General features: G+C 40.1%; 1 protein-coding gene across 4 annotated transcripts in view; it reads left to right on the top strand.

The window, feature by feature from the left end:
- The window catches only part of LEMD3 (LEM domain containing 3), a 51,332-nt gene that overhangs the window by 3,943 nt on the left and 23,836 nt on the right, over nucleotides 1–23,553 (top strand). For 3 of the 4 annotated variants that reach the window (XR_010622574.1, XR_010622575.1, XM_065743303.1), the window contains exons 2-4: nucleotides 14,164–14,217; nucleotides 15,682–15,719; nucleotides 17,494–17,560. Coding sequence is in view for 2 of the 4 variants with exons in the window: in XM_065743303.1 (XP_065599375.1) it covers nucleotides 14,164–14,217; nucleotides 15,682–15,719; nucleotides 17,494–17,560 (159 nt within the window). In the remaining 2 variants the exon portion in view is untranslated. The remainder of the gene's footprint in view (nucleotides 1–14,163; nucleotides 14,218–15,681; nucleotides 15,720–17,493; nucleotides 17,561–23,553) is intronic. The other variant, XM_065743304.1, reaches the window with a different exon arrangement.

The raw sequence follows: 23,553 nt of genomic DNA, 5'->3' as shown, positions 1-23,553 counted from the left end.
TAAGAAGATAGGTGTTCATATATTTGAGCTGCTTTCTTTTTTTTCTTCTTGTAGGGAGTGGTACCTGACAAACTTTGAGTTGGTTGTCTTGTTCCTTTTCTGACATGAAGTTCTGTCAAAATAAGCTGTTATTCTGTGTGACACACTGAAAAACATTCATCACCAACTGCAACCAGTATTAAACCTGCCTTAAAATACGATGGGATTGTATGAACATCTTGCAGAGCCAGCATAATAATTTGTAAGGAAAATGGTCAGTTTGACTTTGATTTCCCAGAGCTCCTTAAACTCTGAAGAATTCATAATCTCTTCCTGTTCCATTTGTTTAATTTTGTGGTGTTATTTGGAGCCTTGCAAATGGCTGTTGGTGCTTCTGGGAGTTTGTTATGAAGTTAATTTTCAAGGAAAATTGATGCTAAGATCAGTGGGTGTTACTTTGAGGTCTGGTATACTTTCTGAAAGGTGAGATTGTAACTGTAGGTGCTGTTTTTTAAGCAGTAATATCAAATGTATGGCAGTTAATGTTACTTTCATGTTTTCTGCTCCAGATCCTTCGGGTAGGGAATGGTTGATGTAGCAGAGAAAAAAAAAAATCTTCTGTTTGAAATGTTATTTTGTATTGTCTTAGGTTTTTAAAGGAGAGGCTATTGAAAGTGGGGCCTCTTGTTGGTGTTTCTGATCTTTTCACATAACTTGGTATAAAATAACTGCTGGCTAAGTCCATTTGCTTCAACTTGTATTTTTAAATATTTAATTCTGTTCCATTGACATTCCTTTTTTTCTGGCTTCTAAGTATCTCATAACAAGCTTGAGTATGAAAGGCAAGAGGTGAACTATTATGTGCACAGGTCTGCAAATTACTACTGAAGTGGTGTGGCATTTCACAAATGGCTGTTGAAACTTGCCTTCTGAGATTGCTCTCTGAGTCTTCTTCAGTGGGAGAAGATGCATTTTAAATAAGAAATGCTTATGGAAGAGAATATAGTAAAAAGAGGAAGCGAAATTAAAAGATTTGGAGGGTTCCTGTGCAGTGTGGATATTCATGTTGCTCATGCACTACAAACGGTAGTGCGTATACACAACAACTTCTTCTGTTGGTGTATTAACATATAGTTTTACTTCACTTAGTGTATGTTGCTTTTAACTAGTTAGCAAATGTGTGTTCTGGGTGATACAAAAGGAAATCTTGAAGTGCACCTTAAAGAGTAATCTCTCTTGTAGCCAATGTCAGTGTCCTCTACGGTTGCTAACTTCTAGTTCATGGTCAGTACACTTAAAACGCTGGGCTGCCTTCATAAGGAAAAGTCAGACAGAATAATGAACTTTCTTCAGGGTTCTTGATGTTTTTTAACTCTGGAGTTCTTTTTACCGTGTCTGAAACAGCTGGGGGGACGGGACGGGACAAATGTGGTCAAAACATGAGAAAGAATGTACCAAAAGAGCACGAGTAACTGTTAGATAGTTCAGAATAGTTTGTCTTAGCTGGCAACTCAAGATCTTTCCTAAAGGTTAGAAAACAATCTTTATGCTGCGAAGGTCTATCTGAAGTGTAAAGCACAAATATGAAAAATCACATTTGGAACAAGAATGATGCAATTTCATGATGTCTGTATTTTAAAGAGATAGCTGTTTGATACTTCCTGTGGAACATGTAGAACTACCTTTGGAATATGGGAGAACTAACTTGGTGTGCAAAACTTAAAGAGTACTGTTTGCAGATGTGCACAAGGCTTTCCTTTTGCCATGATTTCAGATGTTCTTTAAATGTACTTTCAACATTACTGTCATGGGCTGTGTTTTTTTTTTCTTTTTTTGTGGAGTGATGAGAAATTATAACTGAAACTACCCTCTTGGGGAGTGGGTGTCCTGAAGAGCTCTAACAGGATCTGATAGCACAAGCTGTCAGTATCTGATTGAAAGTTTGCATTCAATGACATAATGTGTGGTAGTTTTAACAAAAGAATGTTTGGTTTCTGATGCGAGAGAGCTAAGGGCAATCTAGGATATGAAAGATCTGCAACCTTTTTGTGTTAATGGAGCGCTGCAGACAAGACGGAAGTGGGAAAGCAAACAGCAAACTTGAGTTTCTTCTGTAACAGCAGCAGTGGTTACAGTGGAAGTCTTTTAAGGAGGAGCCAGTGATACCCAAGGTCATACATTTATTGTAGCATTGTAGGAACTCTACTTTGCACTTTTCTGTAGCGTGCCAGTAGGAGAGGAGAATGGTAGCTGCAGTTTTTCTGTTGGTGGGGTCCACTGATGTTTCTTAAAAATCATATACGCTTAACATATGTTGACATGTGCTTCGTGTGGGAGTACTAGGTTGCAAAACTTTGGCTTAATGCTTACTCATCTGAGCTGTCAGGAGTGCTGGGGCTGTACCAAGCTGATCCCTGTCAGGCTTCTTGCCTTGTGCTTCAGAAATAGTATGAACACGTGAGCAGCAGGGCAAAGCTGCTGTTTGGCGGTCTTATTTGCTCACTTAACAAACAAGTAAATTAAGCAAGTACCTCCATTTTTGTTAATGAAAGTACTGTTCGAGTGCTGTGGAGAAGGACAAAGTCCTTTGTAATCATCAGGCATATTTCCCAGCTTCCCAGGTTCCTTATGTGTCAAAATCTCCCATGAGTATCTCTGTTCATTGGTCAACCAAAACACAAGTACTTTTACCAAGGGGAGTGAGTTGACGAGTCAAGATACGTTAAGAAGAAAAAGTGATTTTCAGGGGATTTCTGTTCTCTAAGAAATTTCATAGCTGTCTCTTTGTCCTGACTGTTCTTTGCTTGGCTCCTTCTGTTTTTGCTGTGAGGTTTAGAATTGCAAGAAAAGGTGACAAAACCTTTACCATAATTATAATAAATGAGGATACAGTTAACTATGCCTCTGGTCAAAGTAACCATCACGTCTTGTTTCACGGTTACTGACGAGTTTGGATTGAGCAAAATTTGGAAAGGATCAGTGTACTGGTGCAGAGAAACATACTGATGGGTGCAAGTACAGATGGGAGTACCACTGCACAACTTGCAGCAGACCTCCTATAGGTTCCTTCTGTGTAAAGGGTTTGCTTCGTTTTATAATGTTTGCTGTTGAGCCCTCTTATAAACAAAAAATGGTGAAATTCTTGAGTGAAACTGATGATGTAAAGACTTTGTAGTTGATGTCAGAGTGCAGTCTGTTCCTGGAAAATATGGAATTGCAAAACAAACTGGATGCTTTGACTCTCTGCAGGTATGGCTTCTTTGCACAGCTGGTAAGACAGCACCTTGATGTCGTCTCATTATTTCTACAGTTTCTGTCCAGGCAAGTAAATGGCTTGCACTCTCACAAACCTAGTCTGAGATACTGCTGATATTCTTCCCTAGAAACTTGTCAGTTCTGTAAGTTCAGCCCAGGTGGAGGAATTGAAGATATGTTGGTAATGGAGATGGAAGACTGAATCAAATATTTTTGGATAACGTGAGGATACTGTATGATGAGTAAGATATTTGCTTACTCTTTGTAATGAGGAAATATATTAGGGATGAGGAAACCAAGGCCCCAACCTCCTGTACTTTGCTTATGGTCATTTTCAGTGACATTGTTATCATTGTCTGCTTTTTCCCTGCTGCTGTGCTGTACTTCCACCCAAACATTTTAGTGTCATTTCTCATTTCCACTGTGTTTCCAGTGTACTGTGGAGAATGAAAGGATAAAGGAGTGAGTGAATGTCATATGTGCTAAGCATGCAGCTGGGGAACTCAACATGGTTTGTTGGAGGAAAATTATTGTAACATCTGATGTTTTGCAGAGAAAAGTCAAGTTTTCTGCTCATCTTGTAATGTGTATATCTTGCAAACAAGTGCCTTTTTGGAGTCTTAAATCCCATTAACTCTTTGAAGTGAACTGAGTTACACTCTGAATTGATGTAGAAGGTTGTCTAATATGGAGAGGGGAAGAGCTGGTAGGGAGGTTAAAAGGAGTTTAACATTGAATTAAGTGGCATTAAAGCCTACTAAGTAGATCAGTTGGATTTCAGTAATGATGTGGTAGATAAGTAAGAAGCATGACTCTTCATAAAGGAATGATTGTTTACTAATTCCTAAGCCCATTTGTCTCTGTTGTAGAAATAGAGGTCATTTACTTAATGGGAAGTCGGAAGACAGCATCTTAGATTGTATGTAAAGCAATTGTTTTCTAAGACTTCTTTTATATTGCATTTATTCACTTCAGATTTAATGCAGCGTTTATATTCAGGACACATCTTAACCTTTATTGAAAAGGTGCGGGAGCCTTTGTATTTGGACAGCGTCTTGGTTAAAGCCTCGCGAGTCTACCCTTGTTAATGCACTGAGTAAGGCTATTTCAAGAGGACTGTAGGGATGAATTGCACAAAACAGGCTTGTTTCTAAGGCAACATCTGAATCTTAATGTTCATTTTCTCCACAGAACACTTTCTGTGAAGGTCAGTTGAGTATGTGAATTGCTTAGCGAAGAACTTAGACTTTTCCATTATACCTTTGTTAATGCTGTTGGTTTCTGGATGTTCTCAGTAGACGGTGTTTCAGAACCACTCACCTTGACCATCAGTCTCCTCAGTAGCTTTGTCATTCTGTAGTTACATCACAGAACATTCCTCACTGCAGACTCATTTTGTGAGCCCTCTTCAGTGTTGTTGGGCTGCACAACAGGGACATCTCAGGTCCAGTGTTCCCAAATGTCACATCACATCTCTAACAAACTCAGCTTTATCTGAATGTGTTGGTTGAGCAGAAATGTAGCTAAACCTGATGAAAACCTGTTGGTAGAAATTGAGCAATGGAGCCTTTACTGCAAGTGAGAGATTCCAAATAACAGAGGGCACATTTTTGTTACTGTTGCTTTAAAATGCTCTTGGTTGTGATATATACATATATTTTCAATTCACAATATGTTTTCAGGGAAATGGAGAAACATTAGTTATGACATTTTCCGATCATCTCTGATGCTTGACCTATGTCTAGAAGTTTAGTGGGCCGTTTGTTCTTGTTCAAACAGTATTATTCAGACAACTACAGAGGGTATTTGTTAACTTTCCTGTGGCAGACTGAGTGGTGCATGTGTGATTAAACCCCTGCGAGGCCTCTTTTAGGCTTGGAAATCCTGTCAAAGAGTTACTGGGGAAGAGCCAGTCTGGCTGTCCTATTTGGGCTGTTCCTCACTCTTACAAATTCCTTGGAAGGAGTTTAGTATTACTTTGTAAATAAGAGAAAATGATTAATGAAATTCCTCAGTGTGATATTGAAGAGCAAAGTGTGATGTCAAGTTCATCCCTCTGTTTCTGTATTGGTTTGGACCTCATGTGTGATCCAGGGAAGTTTCTGGAGGTGGGAAGTGTTGTGTGATGTGTTTTGTTGTTTTTTTTAAATTTAATTTAATTTAATTTTCAAAGGAAGCTTATACTGCTCAGGGCGGAGTTTGCCCAGCTAAGAAAATGCAGGTTTCCTTCTGGACAAGAACCTATTCTCAATTCTTATTTTTGACTTTTTCTTTAAGCCTGTGAAGTAATGCTTATCCAGGAGCAGCTCTAGATAAAGGTCTTTTTCTCCTGAGTCACTGTGGGAAATGGGTAGTCTGAGCTGTATCTAAAAGATATTTCATGTTTGCATACTTCATATTTTGTAGAGAAGACGACAAACATTTGTTCATTCTGATTAAACGCTTAGAAAAACCTGAAGCACCGTTGAGAACATCTAAGAGAGCCCTAGTGCTGTATTGTCTGTACAGGTTTTTTTTTTTTGAGCTATTCGTTTTTTCTTTTCACACTGAAAACCAGAAATACCAGCCTGTTAAGTGCTCTTGAGAGCTCAGCCATTCAGAATGGGCAGATGTGTATGCACAGTCTGACTTGGTGATCCTTGGTGTATTGTGACCAGACTCTTTAAGGCGTAGACTTTTTTTTACTTTGTTCACCTTGAGCAAAGATGTGCTTGCATACTGTGGAACTGGACGAAGGAGCTGCTAATGTTTTCTCATTTATAACTTGAAATACTGTTTTTCCCTTGACCATCAGCTGGTGCTGTTTATGAAGAAACAACAGTTGCACAGAGTTTGTAGGTGACACTTGAAAGAGAAAAAAAATACTGAGATTTTAAACCAGATTTGTGCTATATGTGGTGTTTAGCACTAAAGTCATTGGTTTGTGGGGGGACCAAACTGGAAAAAATTGCACGAAAATACCAGGGCGTCTAGTTTTCAGGGCTGTTGATTTTTGAGGTCCAAAGTCCAAATAGGGTCCACCTGCCCTTTTGTAAGGGAACGAATTGGCATGTTGTGTTTTTTGATATTCAGAAGATGGAACTGTGCAGAGCTTCTTACCCAAATTTTGGCATCATACTAGTAGCTATTACCAGCTTTCACATACCAGGTTAAGCATCTTAATCCACAAGCACCTCCTTAGGCATAACCTTTTTAATTTAAAGAAGAAAACAACAACGAAACAACAACCACAAACCAATTATGATAACAAAGTTGGAGGCCTCAGTTCAAACAGACTCTTGGGCTGAGAACAGGAGGTAAAGGTAAGCCTTAAGTATAAGAACAGCTGTGATGTATGGCTGTGGTAGTCCACTTGTTCCCCTCAGATAATCAGTTTGATTTGAACCTGCCAGTTAAGCTATCAGCCTGGTGCATGTGGTGGTGGAGGCATTGTGCAAGGTTACCCCTTAGACTTGCTTCAGCTGAGGTTAAACGAAAGTTGCTGAATATCACCTACTTTTATTTCTTTTTCAGTTAGATGTTAGTGAGCTCATCCTGGTTTTGAGCTGTGCAAACTTCCGTATGTACTGGGCAGCTTCTCTGCGGTTCATGTGGGTACTTTGGTAGCCTGTCTGTTGCTTCTCCAAAAGCTCATCTTTGTGGTATCAAGAAGCACTAGCAGCTAGATCTCCTGCACTATGGAGAGAAAGCTCCTTTTTCTCCCTAGGGTACACCGGGGTACTATTCTCAGAGGCTTGCAACCCTTCTCAGACTTTGTATAGGGTGTGGGCCGTTGTTCATCAGTTCTGCTACTTGTCTCAGTGGAAGTGCTGATGGCCAGACCAGTCTGAGTAGTTAAAAGGACAAAGGCACAGCGGAACACCGGTTTTGAAAAGAAAAGAATCCCAATGTGATCTTTATCTTGAATTTGTTAATGGCTTTGCTCTCATGATAGAGGGTCTTCTTAGGATTCTTCTGTCAGTGCGTTCTGTTTGAATGTTATCTTTGGATGCTGTAAGCTGCTCATAGTTCTGTAGAGTGATACTAATTCTTTGTAACTGAGGTCTGTTGAAGAAGAGGTTGACTGTATTTATGTTGGGATCTCTTCAAGACCGGAATCCTTCCTGCTTGCGCAAGGTGAGGAGGAGTGCTTCTATGCAGATTGGCCCCTTGGGGGAATGACAATGCATATAATATTTAATTGCAACTTCCCAATAATTGTTAAACCTTCTGTGTTTTAATAACACTTGCATAACCAGTTTGCTCTCCAGCTTAAACTTCGGAGCTTGAGGAAAGCCAGGCAGCTTCCTAATCTGATGCTTGAGCTGCCTGCGCTGCAGTGATTTCAGGGAGGCATTTCACAGCTTCTCAATGCGTTTTCCATTTCAGTGTTCATTTATTAAATCCTTGGATTTTTTTTGACCTTATAATGTATAGGGAGCTAAAATATTTTGGAGGAAGCAGAGAAGAAAGAAGAGTTAACACAGAGCCTTGTTGTGGTTCTCTTGCAGGCGAAGGTGTTCTTCACCTGCTGTAAAGTTCTGGGGGGTGTCTGAAGTGTGATGTTTTTCCTGGTAATATTTTGCAGCTGCTAATAAAAGCAGCCTTAGTGTTTTTCCTTTTCTCCTATATAAAACACTAGCCCATAGTGGAGACCATTTGTATATATGTATGCAAGGAATGCAATACTAACAGATTTTTACAGTGCATTGCAAACGCACTTCCGAGCTATTTTTTTCTAATAGAACACAGACAAGTGTTTCCTCATTGAAACCCAGTGTGTTTTGTAATGTGATGTAAAATAACGTGTGTGCAAATTCTGTTGCTATAAAACATCTATGCACACTGGTAGAAATAAAACTGGAAAAGAAGTCTGTAATGAGCATTGTTTTGTTTGGCCTTCCTCCATGAATGTAGATGGTGAGAAGTATTTTGTAAATAGTGTAGCAGCTTTAACGTGCTCTTGTCCGAATTGCTCTTTACTGAGTGTGCTCCACTGAGATTAATGTAGGCATAGGAGATACAGTATTAGGTATGAAGACCAGTTTCTGGGTGGGTGTGGCAATTGGAAATACTGAGTTAAGCATTCAGTGACTAGCATTTGGTGCTTTTATCATAGCTGACCTGCAGTTGTGTACAAGGTACAGAGCAGTCTTATCTGCCTTGGTTTCTCATCTTTTGAGGGAATTAGGCACTTACATTAGTGTTATTTATTTGGTTATTTAATAGAAAGAAAAAGTCAAGTGAAGTTCTTAAGAACTGACAACCTGCTCTTCTGTTTTACTTTCCCAGTGCCGGAATATTTATAGACATTACACAGATCAAAGTAATGTATCTTTTAAGTACAAAGCTTAAAATTTCTAGTTTTTATAAATAATGAAGGCATTAAAAATGAAAGTATTGTTTTTATTCAGGTTAAATTAAATCATAGAATCGTAGAATGGATTGAGTTGGAAGATCATCAGAGATCATCTAGTTCCAATCCCTTGTGGTAGGCAGGATTGCCAGTGACTAGATCAGGCTGCCCATGAGCCCATCGAGCCTGGCTTTCAATGCGTCCAGGGGTGGGGTATCCACAGCTTCTCTGGGCAGCCTGTGCTGGTGCCTCACCACCCTCTAAGTGAAGGATGTCTTCCAAATGTGTAACAAGAACATCCTCTCTTTCAGTTTATATCTGTTTCCCCCTTGTCTTGTCAGTGTCTACCTGCGTAAAAAGTCTGTTTCCCTCCTGCTTATAACTCCTTTCAAGTTGTGGAAGATCAAAATGAGGTTTCTCTGGAGCTTTCTTTTCTTCAGGCTAAACAGTCCCAACTCCCTCAACCTTTCATCGTAGGAGAGGTGCTCCAGCCCTCAAATCTGATGAGAAGCTCTCTCAAAATGGTAGTCACCTTAAAAATAGAATGAATTGCTGTGATTCTGTTTACAGAATCTCTCACTGTTCAGGTCTATGTTAATCAGTATTTAAATAGGCGAGAATGTGTTTGAATGTTCCTAGGTAGGGTGATGTAGCTGAAATATGGAGAGTTCACCTTTGACACCCCTTAAAAAGCAGCAAAGAACTTAAAAAACAAACAAAACCCTTCAGCTTTTTTACCTAAAATGAGGGCTTTGCTGCTACTAGGGCAGAGAGAATATCTGGAAGTCTGTCACAAAAAGATAACTTTCATTCCTAGAGTGGAGAGTTTTGTCAGCAAAAGAAGTAATAATGAAGTAATTGGGTTGTATCATCAACCCTTATCTTGCCTATTCGCATGTGGAATTAATTCAGATGGTATTGGAGAAAGTTATTAATGAAAGTTCTCTTAACTGACTGAGATGCTTGAAAAACTGACTTGAGCTCCATCATTCTAACGTGCTTTTCAAATTCTCCAATCTTTTTGGAGTGATTGTGCTACCGTTCAAAAAAGAGCATGGCGAAGGTGTGGTCAAACTGCTGTGGTCCAGCAGGTTGTTCTCATCTTAGGTGTTTACTGATCTAGAAGTACAAAAACCTTTTCTGAAGCAAAGATTATCTGTAATGGAGGAATTGCTTGGCTTTCTATGCAACTTGTGTCATCTTATAAAAGCACATGTTTGATCTGCTCATTCAAAGTGGATTCCTCCTGAATTTGAACAATCTGGAGATGGAGATCATAGAAATCTGAGGATTGAATAATTGCAGAGAGGAAAATAAAGGTAGGATTATTTTGGTTAAGCTGTCTGAAAAATGGAGCTCTAGAGTCACAAGGGGGCTGACATGTTTACTTTAAGTGGGAGGTACTTGTATTAAAGCATCCTCTTGGGCTTTTAAAATGAGTTCCTTGCGTGTTACAGAAAGTATGTAGACATCCTGTTATTATGTGTATCTTAGGACCTGTTATAACTTTTGTTCCTCCTTCCAAACTTAAAGGTTTAGAAGCATTGAGACAGCATACTAGGGACCGTGTGACATGTACATGATATGTTACTAGGTGAGATCAGTACTTGACCTGAGTTACCAAAATAGAAAACAGAGTCTTTTGTTGATGTTGAAAGTACTTGAACTATAAAGTTATTGACAGCTTGTTTCATTATCCATGCTTTTATTTCATTCTTTTTCTGATGAAGAGAAAGCTAATGGAAAGCCTTAGCCTATCTGCTTACTGAGTACAAGCCTTCTTTTCCAGGACAAGTTTTGGGAAAAAAAATAAGATTAATACTTTGGAGTTAGTTTGTGTGTGTCTTAATATATGAGAGAGAAAAGTAATTTTCTCTTTGAAGGGAAAATGTGCTTATTTCTCTGGGAAGCTACTGGCTTGGAACTGTGCACTGCAGTAGATAATGTCTGTATCCTTGTGTAGACAGCATTTAGTACTTCCTGAATTGTCACATTGAGAAGTTATTCTGACAGGTTAATTGGGATCATTCTTATTTCTGCAAATGTGACTTTACAGCTGTTTAAAGCTGCATTGAAAAGTTGCTTTTGGTTTATCAAATCATTGTTCTTTGAGAAGTTGGTTATGGGGCTACAGCAGCGGTTCTGTGAAAAAATGGTAACTTGATTTTCAGTAGTGATCAAGAAGCAAACAATGGTAGGAGTTTTGAGGAAGGGAATTGAGAACATAGTGTATTTAGGATTATATATTTTAGAACATCCATAGTGCTCCTTTATTTTTGAGTAGTGTCTTCCTCTGGTTTCCAACCTTGGAAAAGATGAAGTAAATAGAAAAGTAGAGCTGAAAAAAATGTTTGTAGAATCGTACTGTGGTCAAAGGCACATCGGCCTCATTGCGAGGAGGAGTCATCAGTGTGGAAGAGTAAGGACTTGGGAATGAAATAAGGGAATGAATATTATGGAGGAGCTGGATGTAGTGTGATTACTCACTGCTTCCTGTAATATGAGGGGGAATTTCTCAAGTTGGCAAATTCTATAAAAGCAAAGAAAGTGATTTTTCACATATTCATGTTTAATTTGTGGAACTCTGTCACCTTATGTTGCTGAAGCTAAGAGCTTGCTTAGGTTAATGTGGGACTAGACAAACTGGTGGGGAAAGGTGCACTGGTACTGATGCATATAGGAAAAATTTCTGTGTGACTCAGGAAATTTGAGGTGAAGATTTGTTGATGGCTAGGAGAATATTCTGATGAAGTATCAATATTCCTATGCTTAGATGATTGCTTTTGCTTGTGTTCTCTTGATTTCTCTGTCTAGTTAAGGTGAGAAGAGCAAAACCTTTCTGACATTGCTCATGAGTCCTTGGGTTGTCCCACTGTGACCATTTCTTCATGTGTCACTTTTGATATCATCTGTTGAAGTGTTGAATGCTGTGGTGGCAAGAATGATAATGCTGTTCAGGACATGGCCTCTAAGAGGTGCCTGCTGTGGAAGGTTTGACTTTTTTGTCATCCAACTTTAGCGACTGGGGTTCCCTTATTTTTGTACTGCATTACTGGTACATACCTATCTTAAAAAATACACTTGCTTAAGACATTGATGTATATCTTGCTAGGTGTGACTGCCTGTGGGGCTGTGTCAGTCTGTGGAACTTGGCCCATTAAGGCTCTGTAAGAGCTGACTTGTGCATTCACAAATGTCTGCAGCTAGGCTACGGCTTCGTGTCTGTTAAAGCATGCATTGACAAAGAGGAGAAATCCCACTTTGTGCTCTCTGTTTGTCCTTGTGGAAAAACTGAAGGATTTCTTTGTAAACACTGTTTGCAATTGTTACCGATGTGTTAGGCAGGAAACTGGGGCCAGTGAGTGGTTTTATTGTTCCTTTTAAGATGACAGCTGCTGTATTCCCTTGGAAATTAACCTTGTATGTTGACATTGACCACATTTGTATTCCTAAAGTTGAGTATCTCTGTGATACTTGGTGTGTGCGTTTGTGCTGACAGCTTTGGCTGTGACCCCCAGAGTGATGACTTTTTGTTATTTGAGATCAAGCAGTTCTGCCACTGTAAGTCATCATTTACAGCTTGACCCAACAAAGATACATATAAAACGTGTAGAATAAGATTCTAAAGGTTATTGGTTGTCTTTTCAGGTAAGCTGAGCAACATTTATGTGCTGCTTATATTTATTTCACAGGCTTTTCGATAATCTTGTCTTATTTTTTATTAAGTAGCTTTTAAAAAAGATCACTTATTCAAGTGCAATTTAAATAGAATATCCCTTCCTGTTCAGGTATGTTAATATTCTTTCTTCTTATTTTCTCCTGACTCAGATTAAATAATCCTGTTATCAGCAAAGGGAAAGCCTTGCTGGGAATAAAGCTCTTCTTCCAGAATATCAAACCTCCACGCAGGATACTCAGCTAGTCCACTTGTTTTGGAGGAGTAGCTCTTTGAAGCCTATAAACATTTGAGCTTGATAGATAAGCCACTTTGAAGTCTCTTAGTTGTTGCTGTATGATTGAGATCTTGAACCTCCTTTGAGAAGCCTTGGAAGTATATGCTCGCATAAGAAAGTTTTCTATTAGTAAGTTAATACTTGTTTTGGTAGAACAAGAACTTATTACTGTTTAAGGTAAACTTGTATGTTTTAAGAACCGTGAAAAATAAACTTTTTGCACCAATAATGTGGATGCAGTGCTTTGAAGTAACTGAGATCTTGCATCAGTGGCTGTGGCAGGTGGGATGGTTTGGTAAGAGTCTTGATTGTGGACAAAACTGGAGAAAATGAAATAAAAATAGTTGAGGATGGGCCTTATTGATTCTAGTTAATCATGTTTAAGTGGTGAATAGATTGAGATTTGTTAACAGTGGTCAGTTGCACACATAGGTGATGAGTTGCTGCAGTAGCATTTTGCATGCTTGCCTCTTTAAGGCATTGGCTGTCCTAAGATATGTTAACATCTTGCATGAAGTGTATCTCTTATTGGTTAACTGTCCATAAAATCACAAATTTAAGAAATCCCACTGTGTGAGTTGTAATGAGTTACAAGGATTAATTAAATCGTGTGATAGATAATTTTGGAGGGAAGTGTTTTTTTTGTTATCTTGTGTTTGTGAAGGAGTGGCAAACATTGAAACATTGATGTATCTCATCTATATGCTTCATAAAGATCTTTTAATTTATGCAAATATGAAGTTGTTCGCCTGTGGGACTGACTTCACACTGAGACTGGGGAGGCTGTGAACGCAGGAACACCACTGCCTTTGCTTTGTTGCAGTACATGGCACTGCAGCTGGCAGCTTTCAGTTTGCATCTTTGCAGTTGTGCTCCTACTGTATTTGTTCCATGGCTCTCGTCGCAGCTGAAACGTGTTTGTCAGACATATGGAAATCTACATACTATTCTGTCTTGTGGGCCTCCCCTGCATTTAAAACCATGCGGTTAAGTTTTCATACGTGCACAATAAGGTTGACTTTGGGAAAAGCCCATTGTTTCCCTATCTGGATAAGTAACCATTAAATTGAGATGTTGGCAGTCGTCTAGAGCCTTGGCTGTGTCTCTAATTCCATTTCAGGCTATTGAGATTAAAAATTGTGTGTGCTGGAAATATTCTACTAAGGTAATGAATGAAATGCGTAGGGGCTTTGTAAAGTTGGTAGCTTGATAGCCTGGTAGCCAATCTCTGAGAATTTGCACTAAACAAAGTCAAAGTACTAGTCAGAATGCTTGATTTGAGCATCCTCTGCTTCTGTTAGTATTTATTAATCTGATATCTGAATTGAGTGTTCATATCTATAAAAACCAGACCCTGTGTTGGGCTGTGGGCTGGTTTTTTGTTGGCTTTTTTTTTCCCTTCTGCAACGTCAGAGGAAGTGAACTTGTTTATTGCTTTGGGCAAGTGACATGTTTCTGAGCCTACACACAAGAGCAGCCTCTTGTTTGCAGAGTTTCAAAGGGTCAGGCTTTTTCCTTTATTCAGAAAACATTTTTGATGCCCCACGTGGTTTGTTGGCTCTAATTGTTCCTTATCGCTGCTACATATAGGAGCAATAAAACCGTAATCTTTCTCACTTCTGCTTGTTTTTCAAAATTAAGGTGAAGTGGGTCAACATCTGTCTCCTGGCAGAAGTGCTGTGGAAGTTTTTGCAGGTAATGTAAGTTGTGTTGTTTTACAAAAGCTGTGATTTGTTCAGTTACATGTCCAAATAATATTACATATAGTAAAAGTCAGGGAACTGCTGTTTTATGAGTTGGTCCTTCAATTGCTTTGTACCCTCCATTTCCCCTACGTGAGAAATCCTGCTTCAAATTTAAAGAAATGTGATGTCTCTACCTTTATCTTGTTTATTCAATTTATGGCTAAACTAATTGATCAGCTTAATCATTCTGGTTATAGTTTGGGAGTTGAAATGCTGTCAGGCAGCTGGCAGCCGGTGATGTATTGTGAAGACCTTTATGGGAGGGGGGGCTTTGCGTAGGTCAGGTTTGTTTCAGAGGCTGTTGCTGGGTGCCTTGAGGTGCAACCAGGAATGCAGTGGAAACAACTGATACCTTGGGAGCGAAGGCTAACCATGTTTTGTAAATGGAGTTAACTTATTTTGGACTCCAGATGAGATAGTACTTTTATTTTACTGTGCTTCACCTGGAAGATTGAACTGCAGAAATACATGAAACAGTGTGTCCTGTGTGCATGCCCATTTTTGCCATGCTTTCACCATCAATATGGTGGCACTTACTCCACACCTTTAAGACTGTAGCAGATTTCCCAAGACGCTTTCTTTACCAAGCACAAATACGAACACGATAATCTAAGGCCAGTAAAAATTTCATTTCCCATTTGAGTAGGGCACAGAACTGCTCACTTCTGCGTGAGCTCAGTCTCCAAGTGGCTGAGTGTGCAGCTTAGAGAGGCAAGACACTGTACTTTAATGGTGATTGCTTCCTGCCTCCGTAGATTTTTCAGTTAGCAGGCAGTCATGCTTGAGTGTAAGTGTAGGACAAATGATGTGACTAGCTTCAGTTTCTCTTGCTTGAGGAATTTACTGTTGTAGCCAAGAGGAATGTGATAGATAAATGTATGCTTTGGGGAGCTGTGCACTGGTCTGTTCGGAAAGGAGTGGTCATTTTAGGCACACTGCACTCCTTGCCTAAGCGCTCAGTGTTTCATCTCTTACTCCCATCAATGCTGAAGTGCTGTGTAGTTGTACAGCTCTGTTATATGGGTTATTGCTTAGTAATAAAAAACAAGTAGTTATACTCCTTTTTAAATAAATACCTGAAGTATATAAACCCTCAAATTATGATTTTAATGCAGTTGAGTCATTAAGGCAAGGGTTTGACAGATGACAAGCATGTTTTTGTTTGCCCGCAAACTGCTGTGAAAGATGCAGATAAACAGGATACTGGTTTAATCTAAATGCTGCCATAGCATGATATAAAATATAGAGCTTATGTCAAATGCTAATAGCTGCCTAATTGTTATTTCTTGTGTTATAGACTTGTTTGTTTTCATCTAAACAGTACAGCATTGTTATAAAATTGGAGTGATGGTGTTCTAGTTTTTACTGTTTTCAGACTATAGAATGAATTCTTTTTTCTTTTTTTTTTTGATAGTCAAGAATCCCTTCAGCGGAGAGCTACAAAATATAGAAGTAAGTAAAAACATTTAATTTTGAGATTTCAGTGTGTCAAGTGGTTCTATTAAAGCCATAGTGATCTTATCAGAATGTTGTTGTTTCAGAATGTTTTGCATGAGATTTGTCCATTTCTTGTTATTTGAATATTAAGTTTTTGTTTTTCATTTTGGGCAATATAAGTAGGATTATGAGACTTGGCTGTCTCATGCCTGTTGCTTTATATACCAAGAAAATGCTACCTAATTTGTGTTTTCAACCTATGAGGGAAAAATATGTTCTAAGATTTTGTGTCGTTTATGGTCTTTTGTAGTGCTGTGGTAGAGCAAGGGCTAGTCTCCTGTAGAAAATGGATTTGAAAATTTGTCTCTTTCAGTCTCTTTCACTTTGACTCTATGCTACTGCTAGTTCCCATATTTGCTCTCTCATCTGGGATACCAGGATAACCTATTTTGAGATGTTGTCATGGAAAGTATCTGGGTTAGTCTCAGTTCTGCAGCATGCATTTTGGTGGTTCTCTCTGGGGGCCTCCAGTCTTTTTGGCTGGCCTGTAAACAGTGATCTGCTTTTCATTGGCACATACATGAAAGTTTCACAAGATACTTTTTCGGGTGTGTCTGGCATTGAGCTCTCCAAAAGAGTTGCTTATTTTCAGTGGATAGTTTTGGCTAGTTTTTGTGAAGAAACTTTTACTGAGTCTTCTGAACAAATTAAATTTAGTGTAGTAGCTTCTGAGGTGCCAACAGGCAAATAAGCTGAGCTTAGAGCACTGCTGCTAGTGTGCATTTGTGTTAGAGGGTTGACTTCCCTCTGCAGTCATACCTGATACTTTTCATTTTGGAAATGGGTAACAAGGTTGGTTAACTTCCTGGGTAGTACCAACTGCAATACTAATTTAATCTCAGTGGTGGATTTGTAGAAGCAGAATATAAGAGGCAGTTTTTGCTATTGTCTTTTGGGGATTAATCCATCAAATTTTTGATCAGTGAAAAGGGCTTTCTGTGTGCTCAGTGTATATAATTGTTTCTTCATATTTTGAGTAACTTCTTCCAGTATAAAAGGATTCTGAATTAATTTCAATATAATTGCTCAATAATGATAAAGTTTAAATTTGTTGTAAATTAACATTTCTATGATGTTCATATAATGGCAAACAGACCTTCTATAGTAGCCTATGCAGGAAGCCTTAAAAAGATGATATCAACTGTGGCTTTTCTTAAAAAAGAAAGAATTACAGTAGCTTGGAGATAGACAGCAAAAACCTAATTTTGCTTTGAGTCTTACATGGGGAATATGGCTGTATGATACTCCAGTGTTGCCTATGTGTAGTGTCACCACCCACTTTTAAGAGTAAAGCTCACTTTTATTTTTACATAGTAGCTTCAGAAAGGCCACCTGAATTCTTCAGGGTCACAGAACTGTAGGTGTTGGAAGGGACCTCTGGAGACTGTCTAATTCAACTCCCTGCTAAAGCAGGTTCCCTACCATAGGTCATTGCACTTCTCTCTCAACAGTATTAAAATAACCTTCTGAGCTGTTCTTATTGGCTGAGCAAACAGATTCCAGGCCGCAATTTCAGTCAAGATCTGAAAAATTGGCATTGTAAATACTCATTTCAAAATCTCAACTTATTGTTGGCGTGTGAAACATTATAGCCTTCTACCTGTGTGTATATACAAACAAAACTCATTTTTCCCAATAATGTATAAAAATTTTCTTTTAAATGTAAGAAAATACTCTGCTAGTAATGCTATTTGAATATTAATGCATTCTTTTTTTTATATAATTCTAGGAAGATGAAATAAGTCTCATGATGAACAGCTTATATGCACTTCATGATAAATTGGCACAAGTAGCAGGTAACACTTCAACAATATTGTGACTAATAGTATATTATGGTAACAGCTACAGAGATGTCTGTACTCAGACAGTGATCTGCAACAACTGGTATTCTGAGGCCTTGATTATCTTTAGAGCTCTGTTTTGGGAAACTAAAAGTCCCATTTCTATGTCATATACACTGCCTTTTTCACCAGTGTACTGTCTTTCATTGCAACTTTTTTGAGTTAATGTGGAAGACTGAATATTTTGGTCTTGGGATTTTTTTTATCTAATGCCTGAATGCTTTATTAATCTGATTTTATTAGAAGGTTTAAACATGCTGTATGTGGTGAGGCAAAGGTGCTTATTTCACTCTAATGGAAAACTGTTCAAAACTATTGTACAGCAAGCAAAAATGTTTAGTGGTTAAACAAGATGGCCTTGTTTGACAAATTAGTTTAAATAAGCTAATGACATACTATACATAGAAGGTTCCATTAGTATTATGTCAGAGGTGGTGTTAATAATTATTGAATATTCAAAATCACTGAGCTTATGTCTAGAGTCACAATTAAGACAGCTTTAAAATGAATGGATATTTGCACATCATAATTGGGAAACGGTAAAATTAAGACTATTGTATAACTTTATCTAGTGTAAATGATTTACAGGAGAAACTATTGTGATTACTAAGCCATTTGTTCAGCGTCCTTGCTTGTTTAATCTATATAGTATTTCAGAGGCAGTGATTTGGTTTTTCTGTAACTGTTCTTTGTGACAACTGTTTTGCAACAGCAAGTACCATTGAGAAGCCTTCTCAGTGTATTTGCTTTCTCTATATTCAGACTCACTGCTGTCAGGTACTTCATGTATTTCTCCAAGGGTGGAAATGGTGGAACAGCTGTGAGGCTGACAATTTATGTCTGGGACCGTATAGGAAATGTGTGAGAAATCTGATCAGTTCTGTAATACCTTTAAATTACAAGAGTGTTCTTCCTGCAGAAGCTTTTGTTTCCGGAATGTTTTCAGTATTTACAGTGAATAAAATAAATGTTGGGACAAACCCATCAAAATTTTTCTGTGTTTACAGTATGCTTTAAATGCAAGATAGTGAAGGAATGTTTAACCTGAATGTGTTCAGGATACTATTTTTTTTTGTTTTGTTTTAAATATATTGCATTCTGACTGTGAATGCTTTGTAGCATTGAACTTGTTTGGTTTGATTACATCTTGATATTTTTATTTGTTTCAGTCATTTCATATGTTACAGATGGTAGTTCATAGTTCTGTGCTATCTGTCATTGAGGCCAAAAGATTTCTTACCTGCAAAGTAGCTAACCTGTGGTGTGCAGGAGTACCTTTTGAGACCTGCAGCTGTGTGCAGCAAAGCACCAAGTGGTGTGAAGTGGAAGTAATGAACTATATTCTTTCTTCAAAAGAGAAATATAACAGTCTGCCCTTTCCTTGGTGTTATCTGGCCCTCCAGTGGCTGTATGGTAAATGATGTATTTGCATGGATAAAAATGTTCAGCACTTTATTTCTGCATCTGTGAAGGAAAGTGAGTTATATTCATTAATTGGGGCTTATTTATGTGGATGAACACTTAATATGCATTTAGCAGTCTGCCTTACAAGAGGAAAATATATATTCCAAGATGACCTACTGCTTTCTTCCCTAGATCTCAAAGGTGTGTTCATCCCTGTTGGTCTACTTTTGGACAGGAGTCTCTTCAATGCTTATATTCAGAAAATGTGACTATACTTTCTTATAGGATAGTTCTCAGATTGTAACCATATTGCAAGGTTACCTGTTGCTCAGCAAAGTACCTTTCATGTGATCTGAATTAATTCATTGATACTCAGACAAAAGTTACCCTCACTGCCAGCTGTCTGTAAGATATGAGAGGAAGAGGTCTGCCATCCACTTTTTCATTCCTGTGATGATGTTGGCCTGGCACAACAGGTGGAAGCTGTTTGAAGGTCACCTAACACAGGAAGCTGCTAGAGAGATGCAGGGTTTAAAAGCGTTGGTCTTATACATAGCAAAGCACTTCAAAAGAGTGAAGTAACAGAAGACAGTTTTAGTAAAAATGGTTCTCTTCAGGTCTGTTGCATACTTGGAAAAGTTTCATTTCATACTTGGCTATGAATCATTTGTTTATGTTATTGTCAACGGTTTACGGGCAGGTTCGGCCCGGTTCCGTGACGATTGGTGCGGGGGACCCACGGACCCACACCCCAGGAAAGGGGAAGGGGGAAAGGGAGAAGGGAAAAGGGAGATGGGCCTAGGAACAAAACAGCGGCAACGATCTGAGGAGGAAAGCTGATTTACTAAATAAGATATCAGAAAGCAAAATAACACAATATAATACAATATAATTGGAATTAAAGCTAATAAATCAAATAAAATGAGCAAGAGAGAGTCCGATAAACCGAAGGCCTTACGCTAACGCTGAAGGCGGACGGCAGCGAGCACCCACTGCTGAGTCGATCCCAAAGGAAAGAGAGAGTGTCCCGTGACCGCAGACAGTTTTTATCTTTCCCTCTGAGCGTAAACACGTAAGAACGCAAAGCATCGCAAAGTCCTCTGGGGAATGTAGTTCTTCTTCTCTTCTGAGACAGGTATACCTGGAACTATCAATGATCTGTGGAGCTGGAGCATTAACTCTTTAACTCTAAATGCACTACATGATGTTATGATGTGGAATACCAGTACCAAAAATCATAAAACCATGACATTCCACCCCTTATTCCACATCACTACATCATGTCTGATATATATGTATAGAAGAACAATGATTAACATGCATTAAGTACATACACAACACATATATGTATATACATGGAATTACCGACTGCACTCCCCCAACATCAAATTCCCTTGTGGTACACACTGAACATCCCCATTCTTCTGCATCACCCACCAAGTGGACCCAGGTCCCTGAGCAAAAACAGTTCCACGGAGAGGTTTACCCTTTCCAGAAGCTGGAAGGACCCAAACTGCTTTTCCCAACATGTTCTTTACATGTACTACAGGGACCTTATCTCCCTCTACAGTAGGTAGAGATCTGGATTGGGCAGGACCATCGCGATTGATGGATCCTCGAGTGTTGACCAGCCAGGTGGCTTCTGCCAAATGCTTCTCCCAGTGCTTAAATGTTCCGCCACCCATTGCTTTCAATGTGGTTTTTAACAACCCATTGTACCTTTCAATTTTACCAGAAGCTTGTGCGTGATAGGGGATATGATAAATCCACTCAATGCCATGATCTTTGGCCCAAGTATTTACAAGAGAATTTTTGAAATGAGTCCCATTATCGGACTCAATTCTCTCTGGAGTGCCATGTCGCCATAGGACTTGTTTCTCGAGCCCTAAGATAGTGTTTCGGGCAGTAGCATGGGGTACTGCATATGTTTCAAGCCACCCAGTGGTTGCTTCCACCATGGTGAGCACATAACGCTTACCACTGCGAGATCGTGGCAAGGTGATATAATCAACCTGCCATGCCTCCCCATATTTATACTTTTGCCATCGCCCTTCCCCCCAAAGAGGTTTCATTCTCTTAGCTTGTTTAATTGTGGCGCATGTATCACAGTCATGGATAACCTGTGCAATAGCATCCATAGTTAAGTCCACCCCTCGGTCTCTAGCCCATTTATATGTTGCATCTCTTCCTTGATGGCCAGAGGTCTCATGGGCCCATCGAGCTAAAAATAATTCACTCTTGTGTTGCCAGTCCAAGTCTGCTTGAGCCACCTTAACTTTGGCAGCTCGATCTACCTGATGGTTATTTTGTTGTTCCTCAGTTGCCCGGCTCTTAGGAACATGAGCATCTACATGGCGCACCTTTACAGCCATATTCTTTATTCGGGCAGCAATGTCTCTCCACAGTTCAGCAGCCCAAATAGGTTTACCCCTCCGTTGCCAACCATTTTGTTCCCATTGCTGTAACCACCCCCATAAAGCATTTGCCACCATCCATGAGTCAGTGTAAAGATAAAGCACTGGCCACCTCTCTCGTTCAGCAATATCTAAGGCCAGCTGGACAGCCTTTACCTCTGCAAATTGGCTTGATTCTCCTTTTCCTTCAGTGGCCTCTGCAACTCGTCGTGTGGGGCTCCACACAGCAGATTTCCATCTGCGGTGCTTACCCACAGTGCGACAGGATCCATCTGTGAACAGGGCATATCTCTTTTCATTGTCTGGTAGTTCATTATATGGTGGGGCCTCTTTGGCACGTGATACCTCCTCTGCTGGTGTTGTTCCAAACTTTTTACCTTCAGGCCAGTCCATGATCACTTCTAGGATTCCTGGATGACTGAGGTTCCCCATCCGAGCTCGCTGTGTAATTAGCGCAATCCACTTGCTCCAAGTGGCATCAGTAGCATGATGGGTGGAGGGAACCTTTCACTTGAACATCCAGTTCAGCACTGGCAATCGAGGTGCCAGGAGGAGCTGCGTTTCAGTACCGATTACTTCGGAAGCAGCTTGAACCCCCTCGTACGCGGCTAAGATCTCCTTCTCAGTTGGAGTGTAGCGCTCCTCAGACCCCCTGTACGCCCGACTCCAGAATCCAAGGGGTCGGCCTCGGGTCTCTCCAGGAGCTCTTTGCCACAAACTCCAAGTGGGACCTTCCTTTCCAGCAGCAGTGTAGAGGATGTTCTTTACATCCTGTCCCGTCCGCACTGGCCCCAGGGCCACAGCACGGGCTATCTCCTGCTTAATTTGCTCAAAAGCCTGCTGCTGCTCAGGGCCCCACACAAAATCATTCTTCTTCCGCGTCACCCGATAGAGAGGGCTCACAATGAGACTGTAGTTTGGAACATGCATTCTCCAAAAGCCCACTACACCCAAAAAAGCTTGGGTCTCCGTCTTACTAGTGGGTGGAGACATGGCAGTGATTTTGTTAATCACATCTGTAGGGATGTGACGACGTCCATCTTGCCACTTTATACCTAGGAACTGAATTTCCTGTGCAGGCCCTTTCACTTTGCTTCGCTTGATAGCAAAGCCAGCTTGCAGAAGGATCTGGATTATTCTCTCTCCTTTCTCAAAAACTTCTCCTGCTGTATTGCCCCACACAATGATATCATCAATGTATTGTAAGTGCTCAGGAGCACCGCCCTGTTCCAATGCAGTTTGGACCAATCCATGACAAATGGTTGGGCTGTGCTTCCACCCCTGGGGCAAACGGTTCCAGGTGTATTGAACACCCCTCCAGGTGAAAGCAAACTGTGGCCTGCATTCTGTGGCCAATGGAATTGAGAAGAAGGCATTAGCAATGTCAATGGTGGCATACCACTTGGCTGCTTTTGACTCCAGTTCGTACTGGAGTTGTAGCATGTCCGGCACAGCAGCACTCAGTGGGGGTGTGACTTCATTCAGGCCACGGTAATCTACCGTCAGCCTCCATTCTCCACTGGCTTTACGCACCGGCCATGTGGGGCTGTTAAAAGGTGAGTGAGTTTTGCTGATCACTCCCTGGCTCTCTAGCTGACGAATCAGGTTATGAATGGGGAGCAAGGAATCCCTGTTGGTTCGGTACTGCCGTCTGTGCACCGTTTTTGTAGCAATCGGTACCTGTTGCTCCTCCACTTGGAGCAACCGCACAACAGATGGATCTTCTGATAGGCCAGGCAAAGCAGACAGCTGCTTAACATTGTCTGCGTCCACAGCAGCTATTCCAAAGGCCCATCGATACCCTTTGGGATCCTTAAAATATCCCCTTTTGAGGTAATCAATACCAAGTATACATGGAGCCCCTGGGCCAGTCACAATAGGATGTTTTTGCCAGTCTTTACCAGTGAGGCTTATTTCAGCCTCCAACATGGTTAACTCTTGGGAACCCCCAGTCACCCCAGAAATATAGATTAAGTCTGTCCCTTGGTGACTCGAGGGCATTAGAGTGCACTGTGCACCAGTGTCCACCAGGGCCTTATATTTCTGTGGTTCTGATGTGCCAGGCCATCGAATCCACACAGTCCAATACACTCTATTATCCCTTTCCCCCCCCTGGCTGGGGGGCAGGGG

Source organism: Cyrtonyx montezumae, unplaced genomic scaffold (genome assembly GCF_038088225.1).
Source record: "Cyrtonyx montezumae isolate F1298 unplaced genomic scaffold, pur_monq_1.0 scaffold_3, whole genome shotgun sequence".
Taxonomy (NCBI): domain Eukaryota; kingdom Metazoa; phylum Chordata; class Aves; order Galliformes; family Odontophoridae; genus Cyrtonyx; species Cyrtonyx montezumae.
This window is presented reverse-complemented; position numbering and strand designations above follow the sequence as displayed.